At 40.2% G+C, this 13046-nt stretch overlaps 1 protein-coding gene across 2 annotated transcripts in view; it reads right to left on the bottom strand.

The window, feature by feature from the left end:
- LOC124132484 (cGMP-dependent protein kinase 1-like) overlaps window positions 1–13046 on the bottom strand; it is a 120185-nt gene that overhangs the window by 57894 nt on the left and 49245 nt on the right. Inside the window, exons 1-2 of one of the 2 annotated variants that reach the window (XM_046496396.2) lie at window positions 6775–7349; window positions 5801–6336 (exon numbers count right to left, since the gene is read on the bottom strand). The exons of the other annotated variant lie outside the window; for it this stretch is intronic. Of the exons in view, the coding sequence (XP_046352352.1) occupies window positions 5801–6153 (353 nt within the window). The 5' untranslated portion in view covers window positions 6154–6336; window positions 6775–7349. Of the gene's footprint in view, window positions 1–5800; window positions 6337–6774; window positions 7350–13046 lie in introns of those variants that run through there. 2 annotated transcript variants of the gene reach the window in all.

Here is a 13046-nt window from a genome sequence, read left to right as displayed (position 1 = left end):
TGGTACGATGCGTTTGAATAGACATTGATGTCATTGTCTAGTCTGTTATACAGACCCTGAAACAAATATATCCAATACAACCCATACAAGTCTATAATGTTTGGCAAGTCTAGATTACTGCAGTATCAGGAAAATAAAGAAAGTCTCTGGGCTCCTTTTCATTATATTTTATAACTAATATCTATCTATCTATCTATCTATCTATCTATCTATCTATCTATTCATCCATCCGCACACAAAATTGAACTGAAAAATATTATACTTGGCTCAACTCAATGTGTACATGTTCTCTAATTTTCACACTGATGCATGGTTTTCGTCAGTTTTACAACATTAACTAAACTACACGCATTTACATAATTAACTGCAGCTTCAGGTAACATATTATGTCATGATAGTCCACATGTAATTACCTAGGTGCCTAATGTATACACCTACACCAGCACCAAGATATACACTGCCACCATTTCCACACCAACCCGTCATCGAATAGACAGGGGTGAACGTAAGGACGTACACAGAACCGGTTGTGCATGGAAGATAGTAATCTCCACAAACTAAAGTACAGTTCCGATACACGACTTTCTCCTATCTCGCCACAGTGCCTGGTTTAGAGCTAATCTTCTGATATCTTCCAGACGTGTGCCTTAGTCAACGCCGTCATTAGTTTCTTTGGTTACAAATGTCAAAATGCTTGGTCGATGTCCTAATGTATAAATGACAATAAGTCATATGATACCTGGAGTTAGAGGTCCAACTTAAGCACGCCTTACTGGATGCTAGTTGAGAAGATAATGTAACTGTGTTTCCCGTCCTCCCGATTAAGCACCTTAAATACACAGGTTTAACTGGTTAAGTTGAGTGGCGGCTATTAGTGCTTGTTAGATGATACCTTAAGGTCAATGTCTTAGACGTGCTTCTCATATTAATGGTACCACATAGCTGAACTCTGTTATTACTTAGTAGTTGGTTAATCCTTCTTTAGGAATCTTATCACTTTTCGAGACCAATTTGCTCTTTTGGTCAGGCCTTTTCATTATAGAAACTGAGCGAACTTTCTTCCACGGAGGGGCGGTCGGGTAGCCTAGTGGTTAAAGCGTTCGCTCGTCACGACGAAGACCCGGTTTCGATTCCCGATGTGTGAAGCCCATTTCTGGTGTTCCCCGCCGTGATATTGCTGGAATATTACTTAAACGGGCTTAAAACCATACTCACTCACTCACTCAATTCTTCCACGGCAGAAAGGTTTGATCTAGCTCTTACCAACGTTTGAAGTAGCTTATAGAAAACAACCATTTTCAAGTACCCTATTCTGTATACGAATAATGCTTTGGACTTCGGGGAAACAAATCTTCTCGATCCTGCCCATTAGGGGCTGACCATTTTATATTCGTGGTTGAAGCACGGGAACAAAATTGTCCTCGGATTTTACGAAAATAAATAAATCGTTCCCACACCGGGTGTCCTGGAAATGTTTTCAGGGTTAAGAACAATTGAGTGGGTCCTCCTTTCCCACTGAAAATGGTGTCTATCGTTTGGGTAAATACAAGCCACTAATGCAGATGATGTCCTTTTTTTCCTCTCAGTCCCCTACCCCCTAACCCCACCGTTGAAATAATACATGTAAATTACTTTCAAACTACGGTCATATAGCAGCGCGTATAATTTTGCAAAATTTGCAGACACAATACTGTAAATGTTAATTTCTCAATAATGCTATCATACCCACAAGAGGTTTGTGATAAAAGTAATTATCGCCAACAAACCTTCGGACATACAAAAAATACACGGTTTCTTTTTCATACGACTACAGATAATCTGGCTGGTTGGTATAGTAAAACAGCCTTTCAAGTGTGGATGTTCTTTAACGTTTCTTGAGTAGTATATTAACATCAACCCACAATGTCAATCTGGAAGATGTGTCTGTGGTAGGAAATTGTTGAAATAAATAAAATAAATAAAAGCGTCATAACCATTTCCATAATCATATCAAAATAATCTTGCTGAAAGCAACCTATGTCATACAACACTCAAACATAATTTTACTAACGGTAATGCACAGTTATTACTCAGGCAATGTTTCCTTATGCAACTTCTCAGGCAACTTATTAACTTATCAGCACAGACACCCCTTTTGTTATTAATAAAAATGCTTCAAACTTGAGGAGTATGTTGATTAGCATAACATCAAGGTGTACAAAGCGTTCAATGTAGGTGCAAAGTGAACGCTTCAGGGCGGAAGGCTATTCCGCTTACCCAAGAACATATAGTTGATTCACCTTTAATCCCATACAGTGATGTCTGTGATTTGCGGGATGCAGGTCGTATTTCAGCATAATAGAATTTCTCTAAAATACATCCTATGAGGTAGTCGGTCACACAGTCCATAGACCATATATTCTCCCTCCCGCCAAGCCCTTACTGTAATGCTATGGCTCTGAATGAAACAAGTCCAGATATTCCACAGGTTCAGGTTCGGAATCTCCTTTCTCACTTGGGCCCCTTTGCAATTGAAATGTAACTGCTTGTTTCCACCAAAAGTATATATTTTCAGAGACTTAGCGTTAGAATAAACGTCTGCTGCCCCATGGTTGTCGTACGAGCCAAATGAAATGATGACATCGACGTACAAGTTGGTTCATCATGCGAGTCTTAACCCAAACACTGATGTGTATGGACTAGACCCAATTAACAATATATGTAACTTATAGGTTGCAGATATTAACAATATTCACTCACTCAAGATGGCCACTTGTGCAGGTGGTTTGGACAGAATTGCATAATACAATGATAATATACTCCTCAAAAGAAGTTAAAAAACATCATATTACTACGGGTAATGTCATGACATTACAGGTTAACTCCAGTAATGTAAAAAATAGAACAGGTTCTTCTTCTTCTTTTGAGTAGTGTATATAAACCTTGTGGCGAAACCACGTATCGTAAGTGTTCCCAGAGTGTACGAAGTACATGTTGCTTGTACGAGTCGTACTCAAATATTTACTAACATGTCGAGTTGACCAACATGTAACAGACACAACCAAGGTCTCTGGAAGATGTCTGAGACTGGGTCATTACCAACTGTAGATCTTCCACGAGCAATTACAACCACCCTCACCCCCAACACATCAGTGTCAGAACTATCCCGTTACATAAGGAAATCAAGCTGGGATTGGCTACTAATGGGCACGAATGCTTGGTATTTTGCTTCCTCGACTGACATTAATTGAATTAAAGCCCTAGGCAGTGACACGTTTTGTCTTAAAATCCCCTGAACAAACGGTTTACACGAGATAAATCCACCTAAGTCTGTATTTATATTGCAATTTGGGTCAATCAAATATTTGTGGCTAATGTTAAACACACCCAGAGAACAGAGTTGGTATCAACGTAACGTCAAGGTGTACATACATGCAACTATAGCACATTAAGGGATATTTGAGGCAAACAGTCACCACGTCTCTGTATTGTCTGTTCTTTGTCTACCATACATGTCTTTTACAGGAACAGAGTGTTATGACTTTATTAATATTGACACGATGGAATTAATGGCAAAACAAATTATTCAAATGCACGTGTAGCTATCCAAATGGCAGGAACGTCAACTGCATTCCAGAGATTAAATATACCTATATGATCACTATTCTAAGTAATGCCACTGACTAGTTTGAAGTAACACACCCATGACCCATACTGTTTGGAAATGAAACATATATACACTCAACACGAGTAGATAGCACCATTATGTACACAGGGATCGGTGTGGTGCTTCAGTTACAATGAACATCTGTTTCCGTTATCTGGAATAACCCAGACAGCACTGACCAGACGATGACCAGTATATCTCATCAGCGGACATAGCGATGACCAGTACGTGCAGAGTGATGGCATGAAGTTGATCTTTGGTCAGAAAGAGATCGCGATGACTGAAGCATTGAGTGATAGTAATTGAAGCAACGTGTATGTGTACAGACACCGATATATGTTTGGTATGTGTACCGAGGGTCGACGTTTACATTGTACGAAACGTATCGAAGCAGCCACATTCACTTTCGTTAAACCTAACCAGTGACCTGTTCTGTTCGACATAGCCGAGAAAAGGAAGCATTGTTGCTACGTATACAGATGCCTTTGAATCCTGATCTCTGAAGATTTATCCCTTTTGTAGCTTTTTCTATGTGAGGTGAAATAGAGTTTAACGTCGCGGTAAAAGGTATTGCAGTTATACATCCACGAGCGGATGCACGTCCGTGCACGTATGTGTGTGTGTGCACACGTCCGGGCTAATGTTGGTTTCATAGTGCCAGCCAACTCAGATGCAATACCATGCCATGAAGTTTAACATAGCTACCCCGCACAAACACAGTACTCTGAATATATTGTTTTAACCCATAGATGCCGAACGCCACAAGGGAAACAAGTATTCTAACGTCGTTTGGTATGACGAGGATCGAACTACAGACCTTCCGCTCTCCCGGTAGACGCTCTGGGCCCCTGAGTCGGTGTTATGTTTCATGTGACTGAATACATGATCTTTAACGCCGCAATTAAACTTCTCATTCTATGACAGTTATATCACCAAAGAATGTAGATAGGCAAGTGGTCAATGATCAAATCCGTGGGGGTACGATGACAAACATTGTTACACTGCTATCATCACTCTAGTTACTCTTCTAAAAGGTAAAGGCTATTTGTTGCATACAAAATTCACAACGAGGAATTGCAATGAGACAGTGATACGAATTTGAAACTGTCTACGAAAATTGCATTTAAGTGGACGTTACGTGTTTTTTGTTTGTCGCTCTAATCATTGCTGTAATCTTAGTGATTGGTAACATAATCAATAATGTTACCAGAATGAATTGTGAAATTGTATTGATGTTTGCTTAACTACATATTGACATGCATATTAATAATACTCATGACCTCACAGAAACCTACATGGAAATTGTACGTATAAAAGTCAAAGTATTCCACACAGTGTTGAGGCTGTGTGGCGAGTTTTAATGCCCCAATCGACCTATCACGGCAATTTGCAAAAACTAAAACACGTGACATTAAACGACCGGAGGCGTAAATATAAAGTCAGTGGTGGGCGGAGTTCATTGATAATGTAGTTCATGGATAATGTAACGAGAAATAAATATTTTTCTTTTTATCACTGAAACTAATATAAGAATTCAACATGTTTGTCTTGGTGAATGTGGGGGCACGGGCGTCCGAGTCTTCTAGGCTTCGCAATTCGCTGCGCACGTGGGTTCGAATCCCGGTTCGCTCTTATTATGTTTCTAGATATGTTAGCACCATATCCATGCTCAGTGGTAAACGAGACGTGCATCACTTAGGGATTTCCTCCCACATTAATCTCACACGCTGTGATTTAACTTGAATACTGTTCAAAGCGGTGTTAACTCACTCACTCAGTAATATATTTTGAATCACTGAAACCAAAATAAGAATTCAACATGTTTTTCCCAGTTATTGTTGCCATGGGACTCTATAGTCACAGGCTTACGACCGAGGACGACGAGTCTTCAATGATTCAATGTGGCCTAGGTATCGATCTCTACATTTTACACTGAAGCACGTATTGTCTTCTCGGACAGATATGTCTACCATATAACAGTGATACACGGACCTAAAATACGACATGTCACTATTATTAGAGCCAAGCTGTCATACTATGAAGTCGACAACGGCGATAAACCATTTATCCAGAACCACCATGGTCAGTCTTACAAACACGGTACTATCATCTAAACACAGAAATCTACAAAAATACAAACTCACAAAAACTTACGTCTGTGACTTTGCAATTCTTTTACTTTTGTATGATGCCGCTTGAAGAAACCGAACAGAAGCAGGTTCAGCTGAGATAGCAGTTCTTTTGCTTCTTTCACGCACGGGGCCATGGTTTGTGACCCTGGAGTTCGACCTGTCGGTGACGGGTTTGAGAATGGAGCGGTATTTGTCAAGTTCTTGATAGAGTCTCTGTATGAGAGCATCCTTTTCGTCCAGCTCCCCCTCCAACTCGTCAATGAGGTCATCCCTCTGCCTCAGCTCCTCGATCTTCTCCTGCAGGGCCAGTTGAAGATCCCTAAGAGTCCCCATGATCCCCGAACCTCGCTCGGTCGCGGGGCACGGCTTCGGCATTCACCCGCCCTAGTTAAAACCACAGGATAATCTGATAAACCTCCACGAACCTTGATCCAGCCTCCGCCCTACGAGGTGCTTCCACTCAAGAATGCACGTAGACAAATTCTTCTAGGATGTTTCAAACGGCGGCTCGGCAATGGATAGGCCCTGAATTTGTTCAGGAAACACCACACATATCACCTGTTGAGAAAACCTAAGGTGTTTCATTTTCTAACAGGTGAAAAAATTAGTAGTCATTAAATCCTCAGTTTGAACATAATGTAATCACCCTTCTGTGTTGTGATGTTTGCCATCCTACGGAGACCGTTAAAGTCACCACAGAATTACACGTGGTATTGAAGATACTGGATATAGATATACCTATGTGTCGATTCTATGACGGGTTATATTTCTGAAACAGCGTGGGCGTTTAATTTCACAGACATGTTAAGAAAGTCTTAGTTCAGCGAAATGTGACACCCGTCTTTCTTAAATATATTTTATATACAGGTATAAAAAACCTCAATAGATTGCGACATATCAGGTCAATTAATGTTTCTGTAACATACACCTAGTGTCATCTTCAGTAGACCAGACTACATGAAAATGAGGGATGTGAAGGAGAAATATGAAACCTACCTTGTTTATCCATCAATTATTAAAAACACATATATCCAATTTCGCGGTCCACACAAACATTAACTCCGACAGAATAGCCTTCGTTGGTGAATCCTTTCGCAACAGAAGCTTTAACTGTGAATCTGACGGAGAGTATTCCTACACCTCAGGGATAAAACAGAGACTCGTTGAACAAGACACTAATCTTCTTAATGAAAAGTATTTGAGCTTCAGAATTCCTCGGCAGAGCTGACAGCAAAACATTGTGTCTTCCTCCTCCGCGTTACAATCTCGCCTAGACTTGCATCGCATCAATCAAACGCGAGACTGGGGCGGTGTGAGGCGATGCTTTTGTTCATACTCTTCCGTCTGTAGAATACCTATGGCCACTCCTAGAAGAAAACAAACTCCAAACTTCACCGCATCCCGTTTCCCGACCTTTGACACTGTCCCATGACCTCCGACCTGCGCAGCCAACTGACCAACATTCTGTGACAGCGCATGTCCTGTGTCAATGACGACGAGGTGCTATCACACGAAGCACGTGAAGAGCTAAGAAACATGCGTGCTTTCCCCTTCAACCCTTGCAGAAAATAAAATCGCTTGATATCTCCACTGGTATCGGTTTACACTTGAGGCAGTGGCCGCTGAATGCACGAAGCGGAGGGTAGGTTACAGGCAAGGCGCGCGCATTGATAACTGCGAGTAACTAGCTTTCCTCGAGTGAACGAGCAATGCACTTTTTGCTGAAGGTGTTGAAATAGAATTGCTCATTTATCTAACGACGGACTGTCGCGGCTATCGGTAATGAAATATTGTGAAACAGACACTCAGAACCCAATACACACACCAATGAGTTGCCTTCAGGACATCTGTGGAATATTGTTGAAGATGTCTCTTACATTCATTCGTATATTCTCGTCGAAATGATTAGAATGGGCAAAAAAGGTATCGTCTTCGCATTGCCACCTTTCACGTTTGCGTGATTCGAATATAATCATTATTTGAATTCTGAACGCTTATAGACAAATAAACAAGGATGAATACATACAGTTATGACCAAAGCTCCCTCCCTGCACAGCAGATATACATGTAATGAAATATTAACTTGTATTATGAAGCGTACCTGCAGGTTTTTTGTTCAGCCTTACACGTTGTAGTGAAAACAAAATCGATCACAAGTCGATTGATTAATTCCGACTATATCATGAGCATGTGTTTATGAATCGTTATCAAATGGGATAATACCAGGTGTTCGCAAAAAGATGAGCGTATCCTGTCACATCGGTGGCATCCGTCACAAACACATACAAAGGCAAATCAACTGTTCACCTGAAGGAAAAACACGGGGACATACGGTTCAAGTCAAAATAGGGAAATGCATCATAAGTTTTTGGTCACTGTTGCGTCAAATTCATAGTGACTAATGTGAAACTAGAATATATATATACATAATAATGTATTTTATGCTTTTAGACATTTTATATCATATTCGAGCTTGTACTATGGTTGTTATTATGTATAGGTTTAAGGTCATTGCCCGTAGGTAACGAATTAAGACCACGACAACATAGACCAGAAAGTAGACACTGTGAAGTGTGCGAGAAGGAGGACGTTTTTCATAAACAGGTAAAACAATTTTTAATTGAGTGTATACCATATGCTCCTGAGATGATGAGCTAATGCCATACACACGTTTACCTAGTCCGATCACGCTAACGTACCACTCCTGAATCCGTGTTGTTTAGACACCGGAAGAAACAAAGATGGTCTGTGTCTGACAGCTGTAATCCACCAGATACATTTGAACCTCTCTAATCCAAACTCGCGAACCTTGCTTAGTTTTGAATTAACATTTATTGGTTTCCGGATTAATGAGGTTATACAGTAATCAAACCATCAACGGCCTATCCTTAAACTCCTTCGCATATACCATCCCTACATACCTAGGATAACATATTTGAGACATTATTACTGTTAGTTAATGCTGTGTATCTAAATCACCGCATATCCAATACCGACTTTGGGTTTCTGTAAACCTACACAGATGATGCCAATCAACTTGCGATCGTTTTACTGGCAGTTCTCTTCTCCGACATAACGTTAGAATTCGTTTTAAAGGCAATTCTCTTCTCCGACATAACGTTAGAATTCGTTTTAAAGGCAATTCTCTTCTTCGAAATCACGTTAGAATTCGTTTTAATGGCAATTCTCTTCTCCGACATTACGTCAGAATTCGTTTTACTGGCAATTCTCTTCTCCGACATTTCGTTAGATTTCGTTTTACTGGCTATTCTCTTCTCCGACATTAGAGAATTCAGGCATGTCAAACACAATAAGTTTATCAGTTTGTGACAATTTAGGTTGCTAAACACGTCATCCATATTCCTGGACCAAACACAGACGTAGAAGTTATGATATACTGTAGTATACATCTTAACTAATTGTATGCTTTAACAACGACCACCAAGATGGTGTTGAAGCTCAGCTTATCGTTACAAATGACTAAACCTGCACTGGGCAACACCTTGGTCGTGTAGCGACTGCTCATCTCGGCTATATCCACCGTTGTGTGAGTTGTAGAGGTGGTTTGAAGTTAAGTAAAGCGATGTTACGAGTATAACATGTTTATTTTCATAGAAGATGTCGTTGTTGCACCCAAGTTGGTGTTTATGTGTTTACTTTCACGAAATATGTGACTCGCATGCATCTCGACACGTTTGTCAGCATGATTTATTATCTGAACGTGAATAAACATATTAATATAAAACCGAATGTTAACGCTACATATATTCTAAAGTTACATCAGTGTCGGGTGCCAAGCGACTCTTTAATACGCAATTGGCTGAAGTATGACAATTAACATGAACATCAATGAACGATCAAAAGTAGTGCTAATTGAATATAAATTGTCAATGCAAGGGAACAACCAGTCTACATTAGGCGCCCAAACAGATTCCGTTTGGCGTCAAATGGAAAACAGCTGCCACAATTATATGAATATCAGTGATGACTAATGGACTAGATGTACTTATGTTGCGAGATTGTTGACGCAGAATGTTCACAATGGCAGAGACCCTGACTGTATTAACGCTTGCACAACAATCCTGAAGCGTGGAACTAATATGTTAACTAATACATTCTGCAGGTAACAGCAATTACAAATCAAAGCTATCGACATCAGGATATCCTTCATTTTCACAACCTCCCGCGAGATTCGATCCTGCCTATCAACAAGCCATCTGCTGCAATTGTTTAGACTGCTAAACCAACTGTGCCCACTTTCTGACAACAAAGACGTGACGTGATTGAAATAACCTTCCAAGGAGGAAACGTTAGACTCCAATTAAAGCTTTAATTGATTCTGTAACTGGCTGGTGGGTGTTATTAGGTGTTATTCACTCAGCTCACCGTCGTCTGGGTGTTGATTGGTGTAAGTCTAGCCAGGTAGGGCCATTACTATAAGCTCCCTACAACAGACGGAACGGGCGTTTGAGCGCTTAACAGTAAAAGTGAGACCATTCGAGGTCGATTGCAAATTTGGTAAAAGGGGCTTGAAGATGTCCCGAACATAAACACAGAGGACGAATCAATATCATCCGTTCTTATTAAGTCGATAGGATACCTTATGGTATTACATGAAACAATTGCCTTTAAACCTCTTCTGTGCTAACCTCTTTGAGAGCCATTTGAGAAATACCACTTGCTTGATAACTGTGTTAGAACCTTTACCGAAACGTTGCTCCTAATTATGATAAAACATCGTTCATCCATCTATCTTATCCTCACTTGCCTCTTCTGTGCTGTTATCAAATGTAGTTGAGTTTACTCAAATGTATTTCGCATTATGGTGCTGTTGACATTGCTGTTTTTATGATCGAGTTACACAATTTGAATATTAAAATTAGCATATAATATATAATTTCGATAGCTTTTTGGTATATTATTTCAAGTTTTTAATGGGATGGCACGTAGCTCTCAAAACCGGAGATACTTCTTATTTCATCGCGTGTGACCAAACATTCCGTTTATGTTGACAGGGTCGACACGCAGCTGAAGCACTCATAAAATACTAGGAACTATTAGACTTAGGAAATCGTTACCTTCACCATGCATGATTAAATATATAGAGGATATTTAATGTGTTTTCTCAAATACCACTTTTATCTCATCGAGTGAAGTGGGGAGAGTCTAATATTTTCACGAGTGACGCTGTCACGAGTAAAAATATTAGACCCTCCCCACTTCACGAGATGAGATAAAAGTGGTATTTGAGAAAACATTGAATTTTCTATTTATTATATACATGTTTTATTTTTATTACTTGCAATATATATATTTTATTGGCGTAGGAATACATAAACAGTTAGTCCTGTGACCATGTCGAACGATCAGCTGAGCGCTCTCCAGGCTTACAAAATCCGCCAAATTTGATCAAATTTTCTCACAGATAAGTATGAAAGTTGTCATAAACACATTTATAGAACCCCGAACATTTTAACTGAAACATTGTTGCTTGCTGTCATGAATGAAATTAGGAAAGTTCAATTCTCGGAAAATTCAAGCGGGCGCTTCTCGCCTCGGCGGTACGTCTCGCTGTCGCCAGTTGTGCCTAATGTCTGGCGAAGCATGGCCGGCGCAAGAGTGATAGTAACATTGCCATAGATGTTATTTCCAGACATCAGACTCGTCAAAAAGTTCCACGGGTCAGTTGAAGAGAAGTTATGCACCTGCGGTTGAGACTGAGTACGGTCGGCATCCGGCACCTTGTTTAAATCAGTCACTAGTGACTGATAACTTGATCTATCGTCACTGATAAATTCCAGTATTTCATTCATATGTATATAATAAATCCACATTCATGTGACTTTTTGCATGTGTCATAGAGAGATACCCGTCGTTGTACGAGGTGTAAAGGTCAACAGATACATCTACACAGTAACATCACCGGAATAAAGGAGTCCCACGAAAATGTCGAAATATAAATGGTTGAATTAATTCCTACTCAGACGATGTGCACTGAGGCTGTCTTATGTAGTCATTTAGTCGGATGAGCGGATAATGACATTCCCAACTCGACAAATCAATTAAAGTCATAAGTCATGAGTTACTGACCGCAAAAAGAGTGTGCTTCGATTCGGGACATTTTCTCTATACCGTCACGTTTACTCTCTGAATTTCACCTACTCTAAACATGAAAATCTATATACAATGACTGATGAGATACCGTATTGAATTATGCGTTTAATATAGTTTCATTCCAATGTTAACTCAACCACGGAATACAATCGGTCATAGTTTTGATAATACCTTTCAACATACCAATGATACACATATTCATAACATGCCGAATATACCAAGGAATACATCAGGTATATTTGAGATGCCATATTCTCGTTTCAGTCATTTCTTTAGTTTCCAAAGGGACAACTGGGGTGGGCCAGTGGTAATAGTGTCTGCTCTTCACCACGCGGGCCCGGTTGGATTCCCCACATGTGTACGATGTATGAAGTCCACTGCTGGTGTCCCCCGCCGTGATGTCGCTGGAATATTGCATAAAGCATAAACCCAACTCACTGACTCACCCCATTCCCAATACAAACAGTCAGACTCGCACAAATCTCGGGGAGAGGAATGAAAACAGACCCACCCTCGTCAGCCCCAAACTCGCTGCAGGTTGTGACAAACGCCATCACACTTCAGTCAGCATGTTGGTGTGTTAATGAGCGAGTCAATGATTACTATTGTTAAGGAATTATGTATAGCCGACTTGACTTGACAATGCCACCGGTATTCCAGCCACGACAGTGTATTGACAAGAAGTGGAAAAAGCCTTTTCAACTTCTATCCTATGATTTCGTTTTCATAGCTATTTATCATATTTCACAAACTTCAAAGAAACAGGTTTTTGCTTTCTGTCATCGTTCAATAAAAGAGTTGCGCTGAGACGGAAACAATATGTGACAGAATTTCTGGAAGAAAAAGGATAATAGACTACATTGTTACTCCCTGATCACAGAATTATTGGACAAGCATTATGATTTTCTGTCGTGTCATCTTTTCATTGACTAAGCTTCACTCTCCGGGCACACAGTGTGTTTGTTCCCCATTCACACCACACCGATTGATGTAGACGCCATCAGGCACATGAAGGTGTACGTTTGTGCTGCTACGGCGTTTATCTTTTTATAATGACACTTGGTATGAAAGGAACATGGTGGGCATTCTGCAAAATGTTTACCCTTCGTTACACAATATAATAGATTTGATACAGATAACAGGTGGGTTAACAA

Source organism: Haliotis rufescens, unplaced genomic scaffold (genome assembly GCF_023055435.1).
Source record: "Haliotis rufescens isolate VD_foot unplaced genomic scaffold, xgHalRufe1.0.p SCAF_11, whole genome shotgun sequence".
Classification (NCBI taxonomy): domain Eukaryota; kingdom Metazoa; phylum Mollusca; class Gastropoda; order Lepetellida; family Haliotidae; genus Haliotis; species Haliotis rufescens.
Note: the sequence above shows the minus strand (reverse complement) of the source record. Positions and strands in the feature narration are given on the sequence as shown.